At 44.0% G+C, this 26,781-nt stretch overlaps 1 protein-coding gene across 1 annotated transcript in view; it reads left to right on the top strand.

The window, feature by feature from the left end:
- ADAM10 (ADAM metallopeptidase domain 10) overlaps positions 1-26,781 on the top strand; it is a 542,337-nt gene that overhangs the window by 219,399 nt on the left and 296,157 nt on the right. Inside the window, exon 3 of the mRNA XM_086959374.1 lies at positions 1,814-1,932. Coding sequence (XP_086815500.1) covers positions 1,814-1,932 — 119 coding nt within the window. The remainder of the gene's footprint in view (positions 1-1,813; positions 1,933-26,781) is intronic.

Genomic DNA, 26,781 nt, shown 5'->3' with positions numbered 1-26,781 from the left:
TTTGCATATTAGTTGAGCACGATACCTACCTTGGAGAACATCTCACTCAGCAGGTGAACATACAGGTAATAGGGGGCGCTAGAACAAATCCCTACTCTCATGTAGTGTTTTGCCTTTGTCCGAGATCTGTATTAATACTTGATCTTGCGCATGGTCATTTCTGTGTGTTATCAGATTTATAACCAGACTGACACAGTCCTAGTTTTTTCAACTGTATATTTATTCTACTCGGCAGATGCACATTTCTCTGACTTTAGCAAGGAAGGGCAGCACTGTAATGAGTCTACTGTTTTTAAGGTTGTCATGTCCATTTTTTATATATATTTTCAAAATGAAGAATAAAAATGCCCACTTTAAATTCTTAACTCAGCAGGACAGAGATAAATTAATAATGTCCATATAGGATCAGGGATTAGTCTGGCTAGTCGGCATGTACGATATTAGCATACTGCTGTAGCCAGGTTTAGAAACCACAAAGACTTGGGTAACACTTTTTTTTCTTGATAGGAATGTTGCAGTGTTGTGTAAGTCATACTTTCTAAGGAAAGAATCTAGTTGCCTAGATATGTAAACTGGTACCAATGTCAACAGTAAGAGCTTTGTAGGTCCTATCTGAGAGAGCATATATTAATGTGCAGGAGAATGATTCACAAATGATGGCTGTACCACCACTCTCGGTTCTATCTAGGTGGATCATCTTGCAGCTAGGTAGCATAAGGAGGTCAAGGAGATGTCTGGATGAGTATCTGAACCATATTTCTGAGACCTTGTGCAAGTCAAGGTTGTTTTCTTAACACAAGGGTGAGATTGTGTGTCTGGTGTTGTGTTAAATATTGGGGAGTGGATACTTATCAAGTAATTTGTGCACATTGATCATTAAGTCGGTCTCAATACAAGTTCTGGTTGTGGTGTAAATGAGTATAGATTTGGTGGCCATTCTTAGGTATGAGGATTTGGTTTGGGGATTTCCTTGAGTGTTTTTTGTTTTGATGTGGTGATTGAGGCAACGACTTGTGTTCGAGTGTGTGCGTTCCTTTGTTTTAGTAAGATTTCAGGCTGATGCTGATCTCAGACTGAGGTACCCACAGTTGGGAGTATAGGGTGAGTAGCATTGGAGCATGTGACTGGGACATGGAGAGACATGTCCTTCAAGCCAAGCCAAAGATTTGATTTGCCATTTTGATATAGAATGGTAGATTTAGTTTGTGATGCAGTACTGCAAACCTGTGTGTACACGGGTAGGAACAGACCAGGAGGACCCTTACATAGTTGAAGTGAAGGGACGAGGGTTATTAGTGTAGAAAGGGCAGGACGGGCTCTTCTACATGGACAGTGTTAGTGTCGCTCGAGTGGATCCATGGTCAGGAGCGAAGGCATTAGAAAAGGGCTGGTTTGTGGTTGTATCTGTGAGAGTTGGAGGGGCTGGTTCAGTTGTAACATGACCTATAAAGGTCTGAAGGTGTTTTGTCTCCATGGTTGGCATCCAGCGGTCCTCTGTGTTGGAGATAAAAATGGAGGGTGCATGAGGAGGCTAGATATGAAAGTTACTGGTGATGGATTTAATATTGTTTAAACAGTTAAACTTGTTGATATCAAATGTGACGATTATTTTCTGCAGTATGGGACGTAATCTTGACAATTCTATACAAATATATGCCCATTTATGTGTGTTACAAGTGGATGACCGGTATTTTGCGACAGAGCTATGCTCAACACTGTACTTCATGCAAAAATAATTTGCTCTGTTTTTGTGTTACCTTTGTGTCTGGCCTGTCTTCATTGTAATCCAATTTGCTACTTTTTTTATTCTTAGACAATTCAACCTTCGCATGAAGAGGGATACGTCAATGTTTTCTCAAGATTTCAAATTGGAAATTGAAGGAAAAACACTAGACTATGATACTTCTCATATTTATACGGGACACATATACGGTAAGGTTATGCAGTTTTCAATTAACATTTAATTTTTGGCAGCATTCTTAAGCGATCAAGGGTAAGAAAAACTAGGCTGTCAGTTTTTTTTGTGGTTCCATGCACTGTTTGCTTTTGTTGGAAAGTGTTTTGTGCGAAATTTGTGGCAGCTACTTCAATTGTTTTTTTTACAGTACTTATTTGTCACTGCAGTTAAAAAGCTAATAGATTGTGTACCATAAGCACAAAGGTAATTTCAACTTGACCCTTTAGAAAGTCTGCAGAAGATTCGAATAACCGTCTTTTTCGTGTCGATTAACTATCTTAGATTTGATCCTGATATTTATTAGTGTGTCTTACTCGTTTGTGGCAGTGCTACCTAAATAAAAAGACAAAATGAGCATGCGACTTTACACTAGTTACAAACGATTTTTTCATTGTGGAGCAACATTGATCTTATCTGCTTTCGTGTAGAAACAGCTGTGGCACTAATGGTCTGTTACTGGTGGATGTGTCGTACAAGCCGCTCTAGAAAGTCGGTGTGATGTTTTTTGGAGTTGGAAATGTGCTTTATTAAAGGTGCTTGTCTTCACATGATCGTTGAGCACATTGAAGCCGATATTTAGCTTTTGAGGGTGAAGTATAAGTTCAGCATCGCTTTGCAATCATTTTTATGTTAATGGTCAAACTCCTGAATAAGACACGACGTAGGCATCCTATTTATTGTAGTAGTTTGCAAAGGTGATGGGGTAAGGCTGCGATTTCGCCTCGCTTTACTCCTGCTGGTACGTGCTCAATGTTTAGGCTATGAAATAGCATTTTACCTGTAATACTAATGAAGTGCGCATCCTGACATTACCTGTTGACATTGTAATGAAGTAAATGCGATCTCACCGCCTCAACCTCTTGGTGTAAGTCCTTGTGTATTTTGTAATGCAGTGAAAGCAAGCAGTCTTTAAACTCCCCTCGATCATAGGCCTCCACGTTGCCTAACCTGGAAGCCAGCTCATGTTTATAATATATTGTTTGCCCTTAGCCTGAGGGGCAAAGCGATTGTAGCTGAAGGATTCACCCTTGCCCACACCATTTATTGGAGTATAAAATATTACTTTGCTTATTTAAATCTTCCTGCCAACTGAATCATACAGGTGGCCGCCTCATAATGTATATAAAAAAAAAACAGAAATCTAAGGAATGTAACACACATTTCAGTATACTTTGGATGAAAATAGGATAACCGTTCTGTTTGGAGTTTAGGATTAGAACATTGATCCCTGAGATCATTTATAATGCACGAATCAAGCATTGGTGATCAGTTAGCCATATTGTCAATGAATTATGTACTCCCTGTTACTGCAGTGAGTCTAGTGGTGAATGTCCTAACGGCTGCTCCCGCTTCAGTACTCTGCTATGCAACACCATGTGGGCCAACTTAACTGAGCTGCCTTCTGGGATAGTTCGGTCAAATAATTGGAATCTCAGCTGTTCTCCTAGTACTACTGCTCATCTCTGGGTCCACTACTTCTAGTGAGGAAGGGAGGTTGAGTCATTTGAACCTGGGACCCCTCTCTATAGGGAGTCAATCACCTGGTAACTCTCAATATGCAAGTTATGTTGGTGGCTATCAGAAAGAAGGCTTTGTGCATTGACGGCCTCCTTGCCTGTGTACCTTGTCTGCTTTAATTCCACCTCTTCGGTCTGCTGTTATAAACCTCAGCCCCTTCCCTCAAACGTCAGCAACATGGGGTTGAATCTTTGCAAGGCCTGGAGTGGGCTGGACCCGGTATCATTCATAAGTAAAAAGAAAAAAAACAACCCAGCCGCCTATCAATCTAACTGCGGCTTTATGCTCAGCAGATACACACATCTGATTTGTGGTGAGTACGAGCAGCTTACTTTAACTCGTTGAGAGCGTTGCTAACACCGTGTGCTTATATGCACTCTGAGGGTGCTCTTCGCTCCACAGAAAAATTCTAAAGTTAAATAATTCGACCACAAGATAATTTCTTGAAATATATAAATTAAAAAAACACACAAGTTCAAAAATAGTGACTGCCACTACAGTGGAAGTGCTTTTTACGTATTTGTGGAAAGATATGAAATAACATTTTAACACAAGAAGCAATTTGAAATACAAGTCCATTGTTTTTGTTTATGCACAGAAGGGCTCGTCTATGCGGTTTTGTAAGTAGGTCCGATCAAGAGTCTCAAGAGGCTGAGTTTTATTGCAGAGCAGGGCACAAATCTACAGTTACCCTCTGACTTTAAAAAGTATGTCAGGTTTTCCTATTGTTTTTGGTTGACGTGCTTCGACACTTTGCCGTCTCCCAGAACAAGGACATTGTATCTGTATATGAACCAAATGATGACACTGCTGTAATGGTGAATTGTGTTGGAGTTTCATTCTAAGGTACAAATGTCCTACATATTATCAGGATTTGGATGTTGTCCTATGTTATTGAGCATCTGTGAATTAGCAAAAGTGAGAAAGGGTTGGTGGTTTGAGAAATTACCTCTCAAAAATCGTTCCAAGAGAAATTAAATGGACCCAATCCGGTAAGCACAGCTCCCTTTGTCTGGTTTCGGTGTTTCCAGAAAATTAAATCTGTTGGCGTGATTTTTAGGCAGCTTGTAAATTCATGTGTCTCCCAGGTGAATGTCAATTGTACATTTCTTACATTTAGATCAATCTATTTCAAGTGTCCATTTGACCGCTCTCTGCAGGTGTAACAAGGAGGAGTTCTGTACAAAATTTGTAAAATTATAATTTAGATTTATCACTTGCAATTTCTCATGGATAATTCTAAAACACATCCTCCCCCACCTTGTAATATTCCCCAGATGGTAGGCTAGATCGGAAACTTTTCAAAGCACATGCTCCTGCACGCAGCTTGGTGGAGCTGCGCGACTCCGTGCTGGCTTCGTTCTGTCCCGGAAGTGACCAACCACAGCCTTCTATGTGCACCACCCCTGTGTACCGATGTTGGTTCATTCCAAATTCTGATCTGGAGTGCCGTTCCATTTTTCGTTGGATTATTCAGATCAAAATGCCGTGGCAAGGGAATGATGTTCCCACTTAAAACTACAGAGTTCACACTATTGTGTGGCTGTACCAAACAGATGTCAGTTACGGACCCGCACAAGGTGTGCCTTTGGTGTTTGAGCTTGAGGGTACGACTCCAGGTCAGGCTGTGAGTGCTCCATCGTGCACCAGAGGGTGATCTGGGACCCTAAAGAAGAGTTGTACATCGCTGAACAGAAGAAGCAGTCACTGACTGCTCAAATGTCCTGCTTTACGTTGAGGGCGTAAGCCTGCCCTTGATGCCAATCCTGCGATGGATCTTCTTCTTGGGTGAAGTCTAAGTCAAAATCAGAGGAAATATAAAAAAAGCGAAGTTGGACTTGACCCCACCCCTCTACTCTCATTCTGAAGAGAGGTCTTGAGGGGCCAGGGTGGCACTCGATGTTGCGCTTGATCACGGAGCTGATGCCACTGTTGATTCTGATGTGGCCCCCCCTCTGCCCAGCCTCTCACGATGCCACAGCAGGTTGAGGCCTTTAAGTAGGCCATGTTGTGTATTTTTGGCGCTCTTCTGGCTCCCTCTGGTGGTTTTTGCGGACCCCAAGGTGGCCTGGCGGGCCCACCAGTTCCGTAACCACCAGTGGATCATCCTCTGTGGCGTCTAAACTCCTGGATCCCTGCTCTGGTGCTCCACTGACTCTGGTGCCAGGTTCAACTCTGGCTACAAGTATGCGCTGGTCCCTCTTTATCGACGCAGGTTGTGTCACAGTGGGAGGAAAGTGCGGGGCAGGGGGCGGAGTACGTGCCAACAAGAAGTGGGAGCAGTGGGAGAAGGCGGCAATGAAGGTGTAGGTCAGCAGTAACATTAAAAAATGTAAAGCTGTGCGGGTGATGCAAGCAGCAGATGAGATATGGTGGGAGGGGAGTAGCAATGAGGGATCCACTAATTTGGCGATCCCTTGAATAAATCTTTTTTTCCAACAGTAATTCAGACCGATTTCTTTGACAGCAAACACTGTCAAGCACAACACTGTTAATTACCGAGAGAAGCGTGGGGCAGAGGTACATCAGGTATTAGAATGGCGGTACTATTTACTACTTGAGGTGTTTTCACAGTGGTCCATAACAGAAACAATGTGGGTTGCGTAATTTCCGGGTATTTCTTCCATTTAGCGCAGTTACTGGAAAGTATATATTCAAGGGCTTAATATTGTTAGGCTACATGAGTTTAGGGTTTGTAAAGTCTGTTTCCTGGACTTCAGTCCTTAGTCCTCTCGGGTGTGGGCCATTTGCCCACCACTGGTCGGGAAAACGTCTAAAAAAAGAGCAAGCTCAGAATGGCACAAATGGTGCTATAACATCACCTCCAAATCAGGCCAAGTGGGCACATCACCCCCAATAAATCTGCAGTAAATAATAAAAGAATGACCTAGACCTTTGAAGATTTAAAAAATGAAAGTTGAAAGTTTTGTGATCTGTTACATTCACTTGCATGAATGTCATATTAAATATAACCAAATTCATAACCACGTTCTAAAGGATTTGAAATCCTGCACTTAATTCTTGTTTTTTATATACAATTTCCCCAAAAACCATTGCCTTGTGTCTCGTGTGATGAACCTGGCCAAAGTTTTTTCATATAACATTTTAGTGTACACCTAAGCTTGTTAGCTTGTTCTATGATTGGCCGCAGTTGCTGATATCTGTGATCTTGCATGGGGGCATGCAATCTGCAGTGCTCCGAAGGAAGCTCATTGTGGAATGAGGCGCTAGGAAAAGAACTCCAAATCTCCAGCCTCAGTATTGACTAAGTGGTGATGGGAGGTGAGCTCTTGAAGAAAGAAAAACGAAACAAAAAAAGCAGGACATTAACTTTCTTTACCATGGAGTAAAGGAAGGAAGTGACTCGCTGCTCTTGCCCTCACGAAAATAAATGGTATCTCACATGGTGTGCTCGCGCACATGCCATCTGTGTTACCAACCCACCTCCATGTACATGTGCTTTAATACTTCACACAGCAATCCATGAGAAAACACAGCCAAGTTTCACATTACAGAGTTGCTCTAATTGCTAAAACCTATCAACCTCAGTTGCACTGAAATGCAACTATAAGGCTTCCTTCATCACTCGAGCCTTTCTCAGCCACCTCAGAAAATATTTGTCAGGCAAATAAAGACAACAGCGTTTGAGGACTACACAGTCGAATGTACTAGAGTGCACCATACATAACTGGGTACCTAGATATTGGCTAGACATGTACTACATGGTTTACGTTAAAGAAAATGTGTCTAAGATATCTACAGTGCTTCTGTAGTGAACTGTCATCTGTAAAATCTATAAATGCAAATTTCGGTAGAGCCAATAAGGCCGGGGAAGGAAAGGGCGGGACGAAGAGCGAGGAGAGGAGCGAATCTGAAATGCTACTCTCTCTTCTACCAGGGCAAAAAATAACATTGGTTTCTACAATCGACCCCAACAACAAGCCCATGTCGGCGGCTCCTTAAGAGCGGCTGGGAATGTAGAGCCCTGTGCCATCCTAGTGAACGGGTCACAGCTGAAGCAATGAATGGAAATCCGCCATTGGTGATGGTCACAGCTAGGTTCTGTTACTAAGTGCACAATTAGCGTGACAAAATATTTTTAAATACTAATAATTTCAGTTGTAAATATAGTCTTAACTGATTAATGAATAATATTGCAATTAGAATGATTTTTTTTGAAGGTATAGAGGTGAGTTTATAAATGATGCTCAGTTATGCCACATTTTCGTAGTGACACCATTTATTAAAATGGATGCTGTTTCTGGTGTTGCTTTCATCTTGCTCCTGCCGGTTGCTTCTCCTAGTCAGTGTCCCCCTGCATGTTTTCTCTTCTCACAGTTCTCTCGGGCACAGAACACTCTGCCGCAATTGGATATTTTCCATAGAGAGCATGTATTGTGAATTAAACTTTATTCGTATTCCCCATGCACCATTCTGAAGGCCACTTCTGCTGGAAGTTCTGATGCAGCCTTGCTAGCACGCTGATGAATGAGTCTTTGCCTGAAAATATTCCACATTGTGTTGCATATCTCCTAACTATATTGTTGCTATGGCTGCTAATGGAAGATTTTCTCTGCTTTAAGAAATGGGTTAGTGCTATACTTTTTTGGTGACGATTGCAATTCGGATTTTCCTAATATGCTTTATCACTATCCATTCCATCTGACTTTGCAGTTTGTGCTTATAATCCATGCATAAAACTTGTTTACAAACCCCAAGTTTTGCAGATGAGCCAAATACTTTCTCTGACCTACTAAAGATGCTGTCAGATTATTGAGGTTTTTTTCTTTTTCTCTAGAGATGCTGTCAGTATTCTTTGCAAATCTGACCGAATTTAGAGAACATTTGCAGCACACTGAGACTTGGGAATTTTTTTGCTTTCTGAAAATGTATTCTGTATCGGAGCCTTCACAGAACTACATTCTTATTTTTCTGTTTTGTCAAATGATATTTTGTAATAAATCTTTAACCTTTCTGTGGACTGGAACTCCGATTTTGAGTGGATTTAGTAATTTATTAATTGCTTGATTGATTTGTTAGACCTGATTTGACCCCTTTGCTGCAAAGCCTTCCTCCAGCCCCCTACTAATCCTTTTTTTGTTTATTTGGGGTAGTTTATGCTTAGGCCCCATAACCTTTTGTCTGCATAAGAAATCCAGTCGAAATGTGTGTCCTTTTTTTCCCCATCATCCTGGTTATTTTAAAGTTACCCAGGGTTTGTGGATTCCCCTGAGGGGGACCGAGAAGTTAGCCAAAATACACCTACATTTTGTTTCTTGGAGGGGAAAAATGGAAAAAGTGCTGCAGAAGAAAGGCTGGTCCCCCCCCCGCCCCCCGCAAATGGTATCAACGTAGGGTTTACGTGCTAGAATCACCATCTTCCCAGCTTTTAGGAACATCTGGACTTTTGTCAGGATAACACATTTATCAACACAGTTTTGACATTTTACTTGGGCACAGCCCATTTTTCCCTTTTTTTGTGCTTTCAACCTCCTTACAGTTAATGGTAGAAAGGGGAGTGTAACCAATGGTGCATACCAGAAATCTATACATTTCAGAAAAGAAGTGAAATTCTTAATTGAGAAAGGGTTTGTTACAAAGCAGTCTGCAGGCTGAAGGAATGTGAAGTAAGTTTATTATAACAGCCCCACACTATGGTAGTGCGTGGGTAAGCGGAACATCAGTAGAATGACAGTTGGTGTCAACGTTATCAGCTGGGGAAAGGAATGGAATGTGGGGGAACCAATGGGAAGGGGAGAACGCTAGGGAGGTTCACGCGCAGGGGAAAGGAAGGTACCAAGCGCAGGGTTGCAGGGGGGGGCATGGGTAAGATACAACACATCTTCCTCTCTATAGAGTTTTGGCAACAGCGCCACGGAATGCAGAGGCAACATGCAGGAGGATGCATAACCAGTTGGGAGTTAGTCACACACATAATCATCTAAACGTTTAGGTCTGCGGATGGTTCTTCCAAACCTTCCAGAGGCCGCGTGTAAGTGTGGTGCACATTCGGTGTCCGAATGAGAGTCAAGGTCAGATCTGCCGAACCGACCACTGAATCTGTGACCATCAGACGCAACTTCAGAATCCGAATGAGGGTCATCCTGACAACTCCGATTACAAGTCGAAGTGCGGGGATTGACACCTGCAGACCGATCTGTCGGTTGACCATCGTCAGAGTCAGAGTCAGGTTGGAGGTCACGTGTGCTGTTGTTTCTAGACCTATTATTCACATCAACATTAGATTTGTCAACATCTACCCACAAATCATTGCTAACAGTAACATGCTGCTGATGACCCTGGGCCTTGTCACTGGGATGATAGTTCGCCAGTCTGCTCATGTGCCAGACTTTCCCATCACTGAGTCTTGCCGCATTGTTAAACAGTTCGTCGATGTGAAGTGGGGCGGTGAATCTGCTTTCTCCTTTCTTTACTTTTTTTTCCAAACGAACTTTCACAAGATCGCCAACCTTGAATGAATGATCTTTTGCGCTGTGTCTAGAATCATACCATTCTTTGTAGTACTTCTGTGCCTTGATGATGTTATTTCTTATGTTTTCAGGTGACCATTCGATTTGTTTTGATACAGACATCCACCCCAGATCAATGCTCATGGGCTGTCTGCTTCTCATGAGAATGAAGGGTGCTGTGCGTGTGCTTGCACAGGGGGCAATCCTGAATGCCCAGATAAGTTTGTATATTTCCTCTTCCCAGTTTAAGTTTGCATTTCTGGATAGTTGTATGTGCCCTTTCAAGACACGGTTGAAACGTTCAGTGAGGCCATTACCTTCTGGATGATAAATTGAAGTGGTGTGGTGGGTGATACAGTTTCTAGACAGGAATGACTTGAATGCTTCAGAACAGAATTGCCGGCCATTATCGGTGATGACGGATTTGGGTAAACCTTCACTGAGAAAGAGCTTGTCCAAGAAGTCTATGCATTTGGAGCTGTCAATTTCCTCCACAATCTTAATTTCTGGCCACTTGGAGAAGTGATCTATTGCCACCAAGATGTACTTGATTTCTCCATCATGTCCTTCTATGGGCCCCACTATGTCCAATCCTAATTTCTCCCATGCCATTTGCGGGGGTTGAATCGGTGAGAGACTGACTTTTGACGTTTTGAGAGTTTTGTCTGAGTCACAGCATTCCATACAGTTCCTGACCTGGACCTCGATTTGCTTGTCGATACCCGGCCACCAATAACTTGCCCTGACACGCTGCTTGGTTTTGGTGATGCCAAGGTGGCCAACATGACACAAACTTAGGACTTTGTCTCTGAGCGTGGCAGGGGCTATGGCTTTACCCATTCTGTACAACACGCCGTTTTCCAAACTGAGTTCGTTTCTAGTTTCCCAAAACACCTTGATATTGTCCTGTAGGTTGCGCTTATCAGGCCATGCAGAGTTGATGAATTGGCATACCATTTGCAGGGTGGAGTCGCGCGACATGTGTTGACCCCATTCTTCCGCTGATATTCCATCCAGGTCAGTGTTGAAGAGCAGAGCTACTTTCTCCTCGTCTTCTTGAGCGATCATGCCATCCGTGTGAGGCAGAGGTAGTCTGCTGAGGAAATCCGCAATCTTGTTTTTCACTCCTGGCCAATATTCAGCCGAGTAGTTGTAATCCAACAACTTGATAGACATTTTGCTGAGTCTAGGTGAGGCATTTTGTAGACCAGAGGCTGTAAGTATCTTGATTAACGGTTTGTGGTCTGTGCGGAGATGGATTTTGTAACCCCACACATAAGCTCTGAAGTAATTGAGCGCCCACGAACAAGCCAGCATTTCACGCTCAATGACAGAGTACTTCTCCTCCGCAGAGGTGAGCGACCTGGAGGCAAAGGCTACAACCCATTCTTGGTTAGATGAGTCCTTCTGTGCTAGCACAGCTCCAATACCTTTGTTGCTTGCATCTGTGGTGAGGTAGATATCTGCTTTGGGGTCAAAACCTTTGAGGAAAGGCGCCTCGCTGATTTCCTTTTTGATGGTAACAAAGGTGTTCTGACAGTCCGGTGACCAGACAAATTTGGTTTTGTTTTTCAGTAATTGTCTTATGCTGTAGGTTTTTTCAGAGAAATTCCTTATGAATTTGGAGTAATACTCCGTCAAGCCGAGAAAGGCTCTTACATCCTCTTTGCTTGAGGGACATGGGGCATTAAGGGTGTGTTTTTTTTTCTTTGTGGGCGTGACTTCTAACACGTCATATTCAATTGAGAAGACATAACTGACATTGTCGGAGTCGGAATACTCTGAATCCTCTTCGGTGGAATCACTCTCTTCTTGAATTTGTCGTACCTGCCTGCTTTGTTTGTACATTTTCCTGTTGCAAACCTTAGCGATGTGACCGGTCATTCCGCATGACGAGCATTTTTGATGTAAGGCTGGACACCTTCTTGAATCAGCTAGATGGGTTGGGGACCCACAGCGATAGCATTTGAGTTCAGTAAAATCGTTGTCCCTTGTATTGCTGCGTCTGTCACCGCTATGCTTCGATCTGCTTGGTTCACTTCTCTTGTGATAATCATGACTCATTTCTTTTTTGTTTCCTTTCAGTTTGAGTTTATTGGCATTGGAGGACTTTATAGCTTTAATTTCTGCCGGTTCATCAATAACAGCTTTGGCGCATCTGCCTGTAAGTTCAGCTTTCTTGACAAGGGCAACAACCTCCTTCAAAGAAGCCTCTCCATTGACCCAAAGTTTGTCCTGGATATTGGGATTGCTCGCGTGCATTATTATTTGATCACGCACGAACTCTTCTTGCAGTGCTCCAAATCTGCAGGTTAAGGCCAAGTTGTTTAAGGCAGCAACGTAATCCTCAACACTTTCATCCTTACCTTGCTTCCTTCTTGAAAACTTGTACCGATCAACAGCAACGCACACAATGGGCGAGAAGTGATCGTCCAGATCATCTAGGGCATGTTGGAAAACATCATCACCAGTTCTTACTTTCTTTTCAATGTTATTGTAGGTCTTAAGTCCACCTGGACCCAAGCAGTACAAAAGAACTTTCTTTTTCTTTTCAGCAGTGAAATCATCATCTTCAACTGTCTCAATGTAATTTACAAAATACTCTTTCCACTCTTTCCAAGGCATGCACGGTGCACCTTTGAGAGGCAGAAACGCCTGAGGTTGCGAAAGGTTCAAGGAACTGAGAGCACACATGACGATAGAAGGATTGTAGGTCTATAACACACTGCGAGGATTCCAATGTGGTAGAGAATGTCACTTAATACACCTTTGTTTGTGATGTGTTGACACTCTGGTTGTATTCACAGGAATGGCTTTATTGTGTGCTTGCTTAGTTATGTGTGTCTTTGTTTATTCGATTTAAGCACAAGTTGCAAATTCAAAAGGTTGCTGAGAAGGGGCCAGGCTCGAACACTGACTCGAGGAAAAAACGATCAATTTCTCATGAAGTTTTTTTTTCAAAATGGCCCCCAGCGCTGCGTTTCACTGACGTCACGCGTCATTGGGCATGCGCAGACGAGTGGAATTGCAGGCGCGAAAAACAGCTGACAGGAATTTCCTCTTCGAGTGCGCAGGGAAAGCGCATACGCCACTGACAGGAACGGAAGAGCGCTGTCGCAGCCAGGGAAGAGCGACGAGACGAGGGCACACGGGAAGGAGAGTCCCAAAGGTACTGTTGGGGTCCTACCTCTGTGAGGTGCAGCAGCCGGTCGATGCGAGATGCTCAAATCTCGGTTGAAGATACCAGCTACGCTTCTCTCGACAGCTGTGCGGTTCACGTCCTCTTTCGCTGTTAAGAGGGAGCGCCGGAATTCCCAGGGTGAGGAGAATGGTTGCGATGGATAGATCGATGGATGGTCGATCACAGCAAAGTCATTGTCTGTCAGCTGTACCAGGTGTGAGGCTGTCGTTCCGCAGGTAACCTCGTCGCCACTGTTACAAAGCAGTCTGCAGGCTGAAGGAATGTGAAGTAAGTTTATTATAACAGCCCCACACTATGGTAGTGCGTGGGTAAGCGGAACATCAGTAGAATGACAGTTGGTGTCAACGTTATCAGCTGGGGAAAGGAATGGAATGTGGGGGAACCAATGGGAAGGGGAGAACGCTAGGGAGGTTCACGCGCAGGGGAAAGGAAGGTACCAAGCGCAGGGTTGCAGGGGGGGGCATGGGTAAGATACAACAGGGTTCCTTTGTGTAGATCTTTCAAGTTTTTCCTATAGAAAGTAACATTGGAAATAAAAAAAAAAAATTGAAATTGAGTTGAAAAAAACCTAGACATTTGTGTCTACATTTTCACCTGTAATTTCTTCTAGGTATGGCAGATTTTTTAAAGCAATATACTGTTATGTCCGCTGGACCATTCTGGATACGGGCTATATAGGGCTTGTAGGTTCACCAAGAACCCGAGGTACCCAGAGCTGCACCTTGCAATGGTTTTTCATTGTGTACCTGGTATACAGCAATTCATTTGGTAAAATAAAAAAAGTGAAAAATAGGTATCAAGGAAACCTGTGTGTTTCTGAAATGGGAACAAAATATAGAGTTTAGAAGCAGTGGTTATTTGCTAATCTTTGAATTTGTGGGTACCCATACTAGCATGTGAATTAGATGGCATTTTTCAAAATTATTTTTTTTTTTTTTACAAACTGTCTTGCATTTGAAAACGTACAAATGCATTTGGTAATAACACTTATCTTTTTTTTTTAACTTTCTTTATTAAATTTGTTCTTCCAATCCGCGTATCTCGTTCATATACAGAATCAATTATATAACACTTCTACCTCAGCCCAGGTAGTGAACCAACCCAACAATAAACTCAGGAATTCAGTCCAATTTTCCGTCCTTTGGGTGTCGTTCAAGCCTTAACTGATTACTTTGTTGTTGTGGCATCGCTACATAGTATCTTAGCTGTAACCAACCTAACCCTCACCCCCCCTCAACTCTCCCTAACCCCCCACTTCAAAAACAACCCCCCCTTTTCCTCCTCACTTTATGAGGTCTGCAAGAAGCTGAAAACCTGGCTCTTCTTTTTAGCCCCTTGAGGACCATCCACCTACATACCTGCCCAAGTGCCTGGATACCCTATTGGGTTATCAGTGTGCTATACAAATCAACATAACGTACTGTGTTGTACATCTCTGGACAAGGTTATTTTTTGTAATTCTGATGTGTTTAATATGTGTTATCACTATTCATGCCCGGTGTTAGGTGTAGCATGTATTTTAAAGTGCACAGGATAATTTCACAAGGATAGACTGAGGAAGCAAGCTCTTAGGGTTCTAAGAACTGTATCTACATCTGCACTCTTTTCCTTTCTAGATAGCGTTGTGCAAGATGGCGGCCGCGTGAGGTAGCGCTAAGGATTGCTCCCTGACCCGCTAGCTGTATGCTCTGACGGACCGCGGGCTCACACAACAAACTGGCCGCCCGATCCACGGTTTGGCTTGCGGGTCTCCTTCATCGGCTTACCTGCGGCTCTCCTACGGTGCTATAAGCGCCCCTCCATTTCCCCCGCGGGCCTCCTGTGACTTCTCCCGCGGCTCACCTGTGGTGTTGGAAGTGCCCCTGTGTTTCCTCCGCGGCTCTTCTGTGGCTTCTCCCGTGGCTCTCCCACGGCTTTCTTTATGGCTGTATTAGCTCTCCCGCTGCCCTTTCTGCTTGCAGGGCTTGTTGTGTTTGGAGCTGTGGCCGGGAAGAGCGATTTTCTTTGCCGCATTGGAGTCCTGGTTCTTCGCTGTGCTGGCTGGTCTCTATCCCTGTCCCCTGGTGGATTGAAAGTGTTGGAGGGTTCTAAGGAGTACCACGGCAACAGGCTTGGATGGTGGCGTTGTGGATTGCAAGGACTGCGGGGGTTCAGGTGGTGGAACTCCGAACTCCGATTACGGATTTTCCATAGCGGAATTGGTTGGAGGTGTAGTGGTTCAGCTTTCCATTTTGAATTATTAGGAGTTAATAGGGCAACGCTCTCTACACATTAAATCATTAGAGGAGACGTCCCAATACCTTCTATGTACAAAGCGCTTGGATATAATCGGATAAACGAACATTCTGTGGGGGACGTTTTCTAACGATACCGGGCTGAGGAGGGGGGCAGGCGCACTCACTTTCCCTCACCTGCTGCTAGGGGACCTGACGCTGCTCGTTCCCCCTGCCGCCGTGGTTTCCAGCTCCACGGCCGCAGCTGGGGGGGGGGGAACTACAGCTCCCAGCAAGCCCTGGGTTAAGATCCGGTTTCGCCCACGCATCTCGAGGACCAGCGCGCCCGGAGGCGCTTAAACTGAGGAAGCTCCCTCCGCATCGCGGACGCCGGGCTAAGCCCGGGCAAAGGGCGGGCCCTTGTGGGCCTCAGAGGCCTGAGGAGTCTGGACTGGGCAACGGTTCTAAGGACAGATTCTTGTCAGTTTATGCAGGGGCGGCTCCTCCGCAATGGTAGAAGAGCGTCGCCCCACTGGCTCAGAGCCAGCAGCAGAAAAATAAAACAATATTTGGTTACTTGAGCAGAGCGTCTTTCCGCCCTCTCAGGCCAGAGCAGCGTGGGGATTGGACAGGGAGTCTGTGACATAGTGACAGTGTCTGCTGGACAAGGAAGTCCCAGCACTGAGGCGCGACACTGGAGATGGCCGGCAGCAGGTACGTTTAACTTATTTTTTGAAATTATTATCCACCTTCCCCCCACCCCGACCACCGCACCTCCTCCCCCTGCCCCACCATGCTAGGAAATGTATGAGCTTTGAGCCAGAAGTCTGGCATCTGGTAATGCCACTTTCCACAGTTCAGATTATCTGTGATTAGCTTCAGCAATTATTGTTACACCCAGTTGATATGCTCAGCAAGCAATTTTAAAAATTAGCATTACCAACCTTTTTCAACACAAATATATTTTTTCTGTATGCAAAAAATCAAATGGCATCATTCTTAAATTAATTTTGCTAGATGTTTGACGTGTAATTAGATGGGACTCAGTGCTGACTCCACTTGATTGGCTAATAGTGATAGATCAAATGGGACATTGAATCCTGCTGCATGTGCTTGGGGGGCGAAAGTGCTGTTTGACCATCCCTTTCACTTAGGGTACCACCAGACATTGAAAGAGAGTGAGATGTTCCAGAATATCAATGATTGCACTGCGATCAAGAAAATAGCCATCCATTCCCAGAAGTCCTCCTGGCAGAGACTATGTATCACAGGAGTGCAGAATTGATTCCTTCCCTCTACTGGATCTAAAATTTTCTTGATGATGGCGCAGTAGGGATTAATTAGACATGTTCCCATAATTTCCCAAAGCTTGGATAAGTTGCTGATTTTTTGTGGAATTATTTTCCAGAATATACAGAGGTTCTCAATACCCCCTGGCACCAATGACCTTGTCAATGTACCATTATGAGACGGAGAGTGTGGTGGACTGCAGACTCATCCAAACCACTGAACACTAAAACTAGGAATATATTTTCAAGATTGTTGGAAATGGCTCATTTTTGCATGGATATCTCCAAACTTTTTTGCCTTCCTACTAATTTCCTGACCTTTTTGTTAGCGTTATGACTGTAGCACAGGGTAGCTGTGGCAAGGTACGCAAAGTGTACCTGCTCCTCCCTTAAAACCTACTAACATTGGTGTATATACACAGTTGGCATATTTTGCTTACTGGAAGTCCCTTTTAAAGTGGTACGCCATATACCGAGGGGCTGTAACCTAAATGCTACTAGTAGGCCTCCAGCACTTGTTGTGTCACCCTCACATTTAAGCCTTTACAAACCTGTCTCAGGCCTGCCATTGCAGGGCCTGTGTTTGCAGTTTAATGCTACTGTTATTTGGCACCGTAAACCACCTGTCGAGCCTTAATCTCCTTTTACTCCGCATAAGTCACCCCTAAAGTAGGCCCTAAGTGACATTTAGGGGCAGGGTGCTGTATAACTAAAAGGTATGTACTTTTACTTTTTATATGTCCTGGCAAGTGACAAACAGCTACATTTTGTTTTTCACTGTTGTGAGGCCTACTCCTTCCATAGGCAAGCACTGGGAATTCCCTTATATACGTTTAAGTACTAATTCCTGATCAGAGAGGAGTAGATTTATTATGTTTGGTATGGTTGGTATAGTAATGCTAAATCCTCTTTAATGGTAACATTGGATTGAACACTACTATTTTAAATATGCCACGTTTAGAAAGGGGACACTTCTCTGCTCTTGCTTTGCGCTGTGTGCCTGCAGCCTACCTCCAATCCACATCAGGCCTTGGTGGCAGCTACACTATGTGCATACTCTCTAGACCGCTGCATCACAGCTGAATTGAGAAACACTGCTTCTACAATTACCTATTAAGTGATACTGCTTGATTTACTGATTTGAATTTTTTGCGCTTTGATCTTACACTGCTTGTTGACCTGATTTATTTAAAATTGCATATCTCTTGATTTACTGATTGGATTCGTGTAGTTTTGGTTTTATTTTACCCATATAAATCTTTATTTTTCTAACACTGTGTGGAGAGTCTTTGTAGTGTTTCCAGTGATTAACTGTGTGTGTGTGTGTGTGTGTGTGTGTGTGTGTGTGTGTGTGTGTGTGTGTGTGTTGCACAAATACTTTACTCATTGCCTTTGTTAATAATCCTGCCTAGCTACCAGAGGGTGAGCACAGGTTATGTATGTGGTGTATCGGACTTAGCCAGACTAGAGTGGTGGGTTCTCTCTGGCTGAGGTGTATGCTGTAGCCAACCAGAAGCCCCATTTCTGATAGATGTATTAAAATGAATATCCTACCCTAGTACACATGATATGAGTATTAGTTATTGTAAATATAAACAAGCTAGTGACAATTATATTTGTCAATAGGCAGAATAACAGAAAATATTGTAATGTTATGACAGTATTTTATGGTTTCTCTACATTGATACGCCTAGCACCTCCCTGCCCTCAGTTAACTAAGCTAATCTTGGCACCAAAAAGGACCTACTCAAGTTTCATAGATGTCCTACATCGGCAAACCTTTTCTAAACAATAGAAGTAGTATGCGGAGGCAGTGGCTTTCTCTGCGCCTCAGGGGAAATCTTGGTCTCTAGCAGGCAGATAAGCCTGTCTTAAGGCACATACTTTTCAACAATTGGCAATTATACATTTACAATTTAAAACCTTTACCGTAATAAATTAATATACATAGTTTAGTGGTGGGGTAAATAAAATGCAGAAACTGTTAAAGTTCTGCTGCTTGCAGGGTTATGCACAGGTGAGGGCATTGGAGCACTATTGTATATATTTTTCTCTACATTGCAGTACTATATTCATGATAAACCATTTTGTAACAGATCATACACTGATCGTACTTGGTGAGGTTGAAATTTTCGAAATGAAAAAGTCCAGTTCTCGCTCAACGTACGACAGGTCTTCTCTAAGTTAGAAGGGCAATGCTTCACTACATTGGTGATCACTTGGGTGGAATTCATTCTGATCCACATTGGCATTCATGCTGTCTCTTCTTTACTATTATAAATACAAAAAATGCACAACCAGTTGTGAAAAGTGTAGTTGATATTCCACAAAACAGGTTTGGATACAATGATCTGGAGGAGGAAGGACGGAATAAAAAAAATGTGAAAGCCAGTCGGTAGGCCAGATCTGATGGTCTTAAACATGGATTATGCCTCTAATATTGAAGGCATGGCTCAATAAGTGGGAAAAATGTGTTGGAAACTAAGATTCTAGAAACTGCTAGATTTCAGATGCATACCGTGCTATTTGTTGGACAAATGTCTGCTGCAGATATTAAATACACCTCTTTACGTGTCTGAATCGCACAATCTTATTTAACTTATCAAAATGTATATTTACCACAGCATTTCACTATCTTTTGGACCGTTAATACATATAAGAAACCCGTGGTCAACCTTAGCAGGATTCATTTGTTCTAATCCCATCTGAACCATTTCCTAGAGGCGTATGATAGGATTGAATGAGGCCGGTGCTACAAGGAGATTACAGGGAAGTCTGGACTTCAGAGGGTTCTGAGTTGCAGGTGGAAAGCGCCGGGACACTCTTTTCGAGTAGCCGTGCGCTATATAAAAGCACTATAACATAACATAACTAACACAACCGTCGTGCAAAGTGATATTCATAAAAAGGAGTGGGTGTCCAAATGGGTTAGTGCATGCAGATGTGCTTAGGTATGTGGGATTGTTTTTATCCAGGTGCTGGATCCAAAAGGAAATTACCAAATGTGTTGAAGAAAAGTATTTTGCATTTTTTCATACCAACCTAATGATGCTCATAGAAATGATTGTTAAGTAGACTACTCCATTGAGGAACCACATAAGATGTGACTCTTCTGCTACATAAAATGGAGTGCTCTCTGTCGGTTCTATTGATGGAAGATTGTACAGTTCTCCTTTTTGAAGGTCGTTCTCTGTTTTGAGGTTAAATTATAGGCAAGGCCACTGGAATTATACAACTTTGAGGATGTGGCGTTTTCTGAATAATTATGGATTTGTCACATAATTCATAATCTGCTGCGTAATCTGCTGATTTTAAAAAATAAGATTGTTTCTAGCTCAAATTAATATAAAGTTACTATAACACAGTAACGTGTTGCCACGCATTGGAAGGCCCTTTGCAGAGTTGGGCTGGTCAGCTTTCTGTTGCTTAGCTCTGTATTTGGGTGTCAAACTGGGACTAATTAAGTAAAACATTTGCCTAGATGGTGTTGATGTGTAAACACAAAATAGTGAGGTAATCCCATTACAAAATGTTCAGCATTATGCTGTGTTTGCCTTTTCTGCAACCCTGTTGCATACATTTAGTCCTTACTTAATCCATAATTCGCGTGGGCCAGACTATCTGGGACAAATACAGGTGACTTGTTAAATTTTCCATGGCACTTTATGCATTTCAGAGTTTGTAATGCAGAATTTAATTGTTAGTGCTGACATTTGATCTTGGCCTTGTTGCACGAGATTCTAATCTTCTTTTAAAAGATTTGAAGCAGAATAGATAATGATTGAAATTATATGTGTACTTTTGGAAAGTGTTGAAAAACCATTATCAATAATTTCATTTGTGCTTTGCATTTTTTGTTTCTCGAATTCATTCTGTATCCACTCTTGTAGAGTATGCCGGAGCTTCTTTCATGACCGCATACATCGGGGTACATATAAGGTTTTTTTTTTTATATACAATGTGGCCCCAGAAGAAAATGACGTAAATCCTATCTTCCTGAAGCTTAAATAGGTGTCCTTTCACGACACACAAACTGGAATTAGACTGCCATCTCTGACATAGCTTTCCTACACTGTACGTAGTTAGTCATGGAATATATATTGTATCTGAGATCTGGTATGTTAAGCAGTGGATCAGCAGAAACCTGAACATACATGTATCCGTAGTTATTGATAGGCTATTTTATTTGAACAAAACAATATTAAATTGAATAGTCCAATCATCACTACTAGAAATGTTTTCTTTTCAATTAAAACTTTGGAAATGTGTCAAATTAATTCTTGCAAGTAATGATGCATTTACATTTTGAAAAGATACTTTGTATCACTGTCGTATTTAGAAATACACGTTTTCTGGGGATCATACATGCCCTAAAACAGTTCTCCATAAAAAAAATGTCATTTGTATTTTTCCAATATGTATAACCTTGTTCTTCAAATAAATAAATATACTGTGTGGAATAAATAAACCCGTGATTTGTTATCATGCTCTGTTTAAAATTTTCTGCTTCCTGAAAATTCTAAATTTCTGATGCATCAAGCCTGTCATCACTATTAAAACAGGAACGCCATCTTTGGAAACTTTAACTATGCTCGGGGTCCAAAAATTTTCCCATTGTGTGCAAATCTAGATTTCTCTAGGACAGTTAAATTTAATGTAACGGTGCCTATAATGTCTATAATGACCACAAGACAGATCTTGATGATTTTCCAAAATTGAGATGGGCATCTTCATTGTCCAATGAAAGCATATGAAGGCAAATCATTCATTAATAGCTCAACAGCATTTATTTCCTATGAATTTGAAGACTGCCCATGAATTGTTATCCAGGGAGATTATTAAAACTTCAGGAATTTGAATAATTTTTTTCTGGCCCATAATTTGATAAGGAACCCTTTCCCAAACACCACCACCCAGCACAGGAGACGAGGCGATGTTCAGGACATAATTATCTCTTTTTGCTCTCCAGAATGAAGCATGGGGTTGCAATTCCTGAAACCACAGTGTTTCAGGAATGTAGTTACGATGTCCCGTAGCTCTGTTATAATCAGTAATACAATTCTCAATTAAAATGGACAGGCCTCCAGTATCAGTCCAGATATTAGCTAGGAAATCAAAACATTAAGCCATGCTAAAAATAAACTATCTATTTGAGCAAGCTGAATAATCACATTGCAATAAATTAGTTAACTGAACAGAATTGGTTACTGTGCATTTGCATTTTAAAATGTACACCTTATTGAACAAATGTAATTTAAATTGGGGATACTTAAAATCAAAATATATGAAGATTCTATCCGTATGACAAGTTATAGATGGGGCAGTAGTTGCTCTTCATCTTTGCAATGAGTAGATTTAGTTTTTTAGAATCCACAGGATCTGTGATGTCCAAATGCCATTTATTAATTTATTAGTACATTTTGCAACAAGATTTTTTTGCTTGGACAAGTAATAGCTTATTTTCTTTTGCAGAGGCCACTTTTGTGCAGTGGAAGAATAAGGTGCATTTATAATGATGTCTTCCTAAAAGAGTTGCATTATCTTCACACTCTTTGCAAAGATCGACTTTGTTGATGTGGGCCATAAAAACAAATGGTCCCTGACAGAATGAGGGTGTCAGTGTCTTAAAAATTGTTTATCCTAGTTTTTTTTTGTACAAGGCTTAAGTGAACTAGTACCTTTATGCCCGATACGAAGGTGCTTGTTTTTCTATGAAGCAGTTGCTGAAAAAAGCATTAAAGCGCACTAACTCTGACCGTCATGAGCAAGAATGAGAATTTGCGTAGCTTTAGTGCTGGTAAGTACCAATTCTATTAAGGATTCGGAGGCGAGGATTATGCCTTGCTTTCTTCACTTTATTTCCACAGCAGCAAGAAAAAACATATAAAAACTATTTTCCCATGAACACTTGGGAAAAAACAGGAAACTGAACCATAAGTCCTTCGTTAGTCTCTATACTCCTGCAGCACCCATCATGCTTTGCAGCTGCCTCCTCTTCCTCTTTCTTCGTGCGAAGCCCATGTTCCGGCAGTCTCACGCATCCTGTTTTGGACCATCATTCCCTGCAAGTAAACTCAGACTCTGACCGTCTTGAGAATAACAAGGTACGTAACATCAAATGCATATAGATCAATAGCATTTTCAACATCAAGAATTCCGTGAACAGGTTACTTACATTCTGTACGGGGAGGGTCCACTTCGAGGAAGTCCTTGGGGGCGTGGGGGATAATCCTCGCCTCCGAGTCCTTGATAGAATTGGAACTTACCAGCACTAAAGCTAGGCAAATTCTCATTCTATGGCAGAACCGGAGGCTTCGGATTATGCCAGTTCAAAGCTTATCAACAACCAGCCGAGCCACTTTTCTTACTGGCTTAAAATAGAACCTCTTGAACGTGGAGTCCGCGTACTAATCTGCAGCCCTCATCAGGTCCTTTAACCGAGCCCCTTGGGCAAAAGCCTTCAAGGCCATAGCTCCCCTTGGTGAGTGAGCACCAAATTTCTCTGTATCATTCCCCGCCTCCTGCATCACCCAACGCACCCATCTGGGGATTGTTGGGGAAGAAACAGCCTTGTACGGTTTCCGTAGGGCAATAAGTTTTCTCACCCGGAGGGCGAATATCATCAGTCATCTCCTCATATGCACGGAGGCACTGCACTACACACAGCTTGGGGGAATCTGGGAAAGCCGGATATGAAATAACCCTTGTAAGGGTCTTAGTTCTCCAGCTCACTGTAAAGGACACCCCTTCTGGGGAAAACACCCTGGCCGTAACCTCAAGCGCTCTTACCTCCGAGACCTGCTTGCAGGAAATCAAGCACAGTAGCATCGCTAACTTAGCAGTAAGCTCTTTGCGAGACAAAAACCTGTTCGGCTGCCAGGAAAGAAACAAATTCAGAACCCTGTTCACGTCCCACAGGACGGAAACCGCGGCTCGGGCGGCAGCGAGAGGCGAATCCCCCTCAAAAGTCTGCAAACCAAAGGGTGCTTTCCAACTGGAGAACCCTGCACCAGGTCATGCCCCGCCGAGATGGCAGAGCGGAAGGTATTGATCGACCTATAGGCTAAGCCTTCTTCCGCCAAGGCGGCCAGAAAGTTGAGGACATGGACTACATCTGCCCCCACGGGATTGAAACTCCATCGCATACACCAGCGACGCCACCTATGCCACGCTAAACGGTATCTCCTGGTGGTGCTATCCGCCCAGGCCTTAGAGAGCAGGTCCTCTGCCTTTCCCGAAAGGCCTGGGAGAGACCAGCGACGTCGGAGATCCTCCATGCCATCAGTCTCAACGAGCACTCCTGAACCCAACCGGTGGAGATTCCCGTCCGGATTGAGGAGAATGTGAGGAGAGTGGGAGAGTAGGATGGAAAATCCCAGGAAAGTGCCAGAAGAACCGGAAACCAAACTTGAGACCTCCACCATGGCGTGATCACCACCTGCGCCGATTGGCGACGCAGCAACGCTGATACCCGCGTTGTTATCATTGAAAATGGAGGAAACGCATAACCCTTCTCGCGCGACCAGTTCTGGAGGAACGCATCCGTTGCGTCCGCCGACTGGTCTGGGCGCCATCTGAAATACCTCGGTAACTGGTGGTCTAGCCGCCATGCGAACAGGTCCACCGAAAACAGACCCAAACGGTCCATCAGCTGGGAGAACACCAGCGGATCCAGGAGGTGCTGGGAGTGCCAGCCGGCCAGTCGCCACTTTGTTCTGACGGCCCGGCAAATACTCCGCCGTGACTGAAACCTGATGGTCCAGGCAGAAGTGCCGAAAGTCCCTCTCGAGATCCGCCAGCATCTTGGATCTGGTGCCACCCAGATGGTTGATGTAGCGGACCGCGGACACGTTGTCCATCCGCAGGAGGACACACGATTGGACACGATCCTTGGTCAAACACTGGACCGCAAAGGAACCCGCCAGCAACTCCAAGCAGTTGATATGTAACGACTGCTCGAGGGCAGACCAGGCATCGCCCGTCGTGAACTCTCCGCACCTGGCTCCCCAACCCGAATGACTGGCGTCCGACTCTATCACAATGTCTGGGGCGGAGTCAAATATGGAATGGAATGAAGATTTGTAAAGCGCGATGGCTACCCAAAGGCGTCCCAGCGCTGTAGACAAACTGGTGGGTTGAGCTGTAGGGGCTGGTGTGAGGGGAGCAGAGGGAAAGGTTAAGTGCGGGATTTATTAAAAAGCCAAGTTTTTAAGAGTTTTTGAAATGTGAGCATGTTGGGTTCTGACGTGATTGTGAGGGGAAGAGTGTTCCAAATCCTGGCCAGGTTGTAGGGAAGCGAGCGGCCTCCGCATCTGGCTCTTCTTATACGTGGTACGGAGGTTAGGTAGGAGGTCGCGGATCTGAGGGCCCGAGAAGGATGATAGGCTTCCACCAAATGTTGATTTATGGCGGGGCCTGTTCCCCAGTAGGAGCGGTGCGCGACGCACATGCTCTTGAATTCTATTCTAGCTTTCATAGGGAGCCAGTGGAGGTCCTTCAATCTGGCTTTGACTGAGGATCGGCGAGGGAGGTTCAAGAGGATTCTTGCTGCACAGTTTTGGATAACTTGCAGTTTGGACAGTGTGGACTGTGGGGCGCCTAGGTATAGGGCGTTACCACAGTCGAGGCGTGACAGGATTAGTCCTTGGATCATGATTCGTCTAGAGTGAAATGGGAGAATCTTGCTGAGCAATCTCATCAGCCCAAAGCAGATAGCGGCTAGTTTGGTGGCTTGGTAGTTGAAGGTGAGATTGTGGTCGAGCCAGATCCCAAGGCTCTTAATTTGATCGTTAGGTTGGGGTGGGGCTACCTAAATAGAGGGGCCAGATGGTATTGATGGATTTAGAGATGTTATTTCCAAGGAGCATTACCTCTGTTTTATCCCCGTTAAGTTTTAGATAGGAGACCGACATCCAGGACGCAACAGCTTTCAGGCAATTGTGTAGGCTGTGGTTGGAGTTGAGAGGGGGGTCCAGTGATACCACCAGCTGAGTGTCGTCCGCTTGGGTGACAATTTTCTACCCCAAAAGGGCGGACGACATCAGCTAGGGGGCTAAGGTAAACATTAAAAAGGGTAGGACTCAGGGAGGAGCCCTGAGGCACTCCACAGTTAAGAGGTTTCCTAGAGGAGGTAAAGTCCTTTTCGAATACCTGGAAGGATCTGTCAGTAAGGAATGATTCCAGCCAGGTGAGCGCTATGCCTGACACTCCACTACTGAGGCGATGGAGTAGGATGCTGTGATTTACAGTATCGAAGGCGGCACTCCGGTCAACGACCATTCCAGGCCTCCATGTGCGTCGGCCACCATCGCATCTCGTCCCTCACGTCTTCCGATAGCGGAATCGGCTGAGAGTACGTCAGACCTTTCCTAAGATGATACGCTTTTAATCGTTGCATGGCCCGGTAGTGTAGCGGGCCCTGGAAGATGGCCTGAATTGAGGATGACAACAGGCCTACTAACCTCGCCAGATGACACCGCGATATCAGCGGTTTCGCCAGTGTCTGGCGCAACTCGTGTAGTATTTTCAACATCTTCCCGGCGGGAAGACTTAACAAGGCTAAAACCGAGTCGATGCTGAACCCGAGAAAGGTTGCGCACTGGGTCGGGAGTAGGAGAGACTTTTTCTCGTTGATAACGAATCCTAGACCCTGCAACAGGTTCACCGTGAACTGCAGCTGGGACGCTAGCCGTTTCGGACACTGGTCCATGAAGAGCATATTGTCCAAGTACACTATCATTCGGACACCGCGCGTGCTGAGGCGAGCTCGAAGGGTAGCGTGGTGAACTCGTAGACCTGCCCGTTCCACCTGAACTGGAGGAAACGATGGTGTGGAGGGAAGATCGGGATCGCCAGATAGGCGTCTTTTAAGTCGAGCCTGGCCATCCAGTCGGACGGCCGCAGCACATCCCTCAGGAGGTGAACCCCCTCCATTTTGAAATGGCGGTAAACCAGCCACTCGTTGAACTCCTTCAGATTGATAACCGGACGGCGCCCCCTGTCGACCTTGTCGACCAAAAAGATATTGCTGAGGAAGCCGCCCGGATGCTCGCATGCGCCACAAATCGCCCCTTTGTGAAGGAGGGCGGAAACCTCTTCGCGCACCAATTCTGCATCGCGCTGAGAGAACGTA

The sequence above is a fragment of the Lissotriton vulgaris genome, chromosome 2_2 (assembly GCF_964263255.1).
Source record: "Lissotriton vulgaris chromosome 2_2, aLisVul1.2, whole genome shotgun sequence".
NCBI lineage: Eukaryota > Metazoa > Chordata > Amphibia > Caudata > Salamandridae > Lissotriton > Lissotriton vulgaris.
Note: the sequence above shows the minus strand (reverse complement) of the source record. Positions and strands in the feature narration are given on the sequence as shown.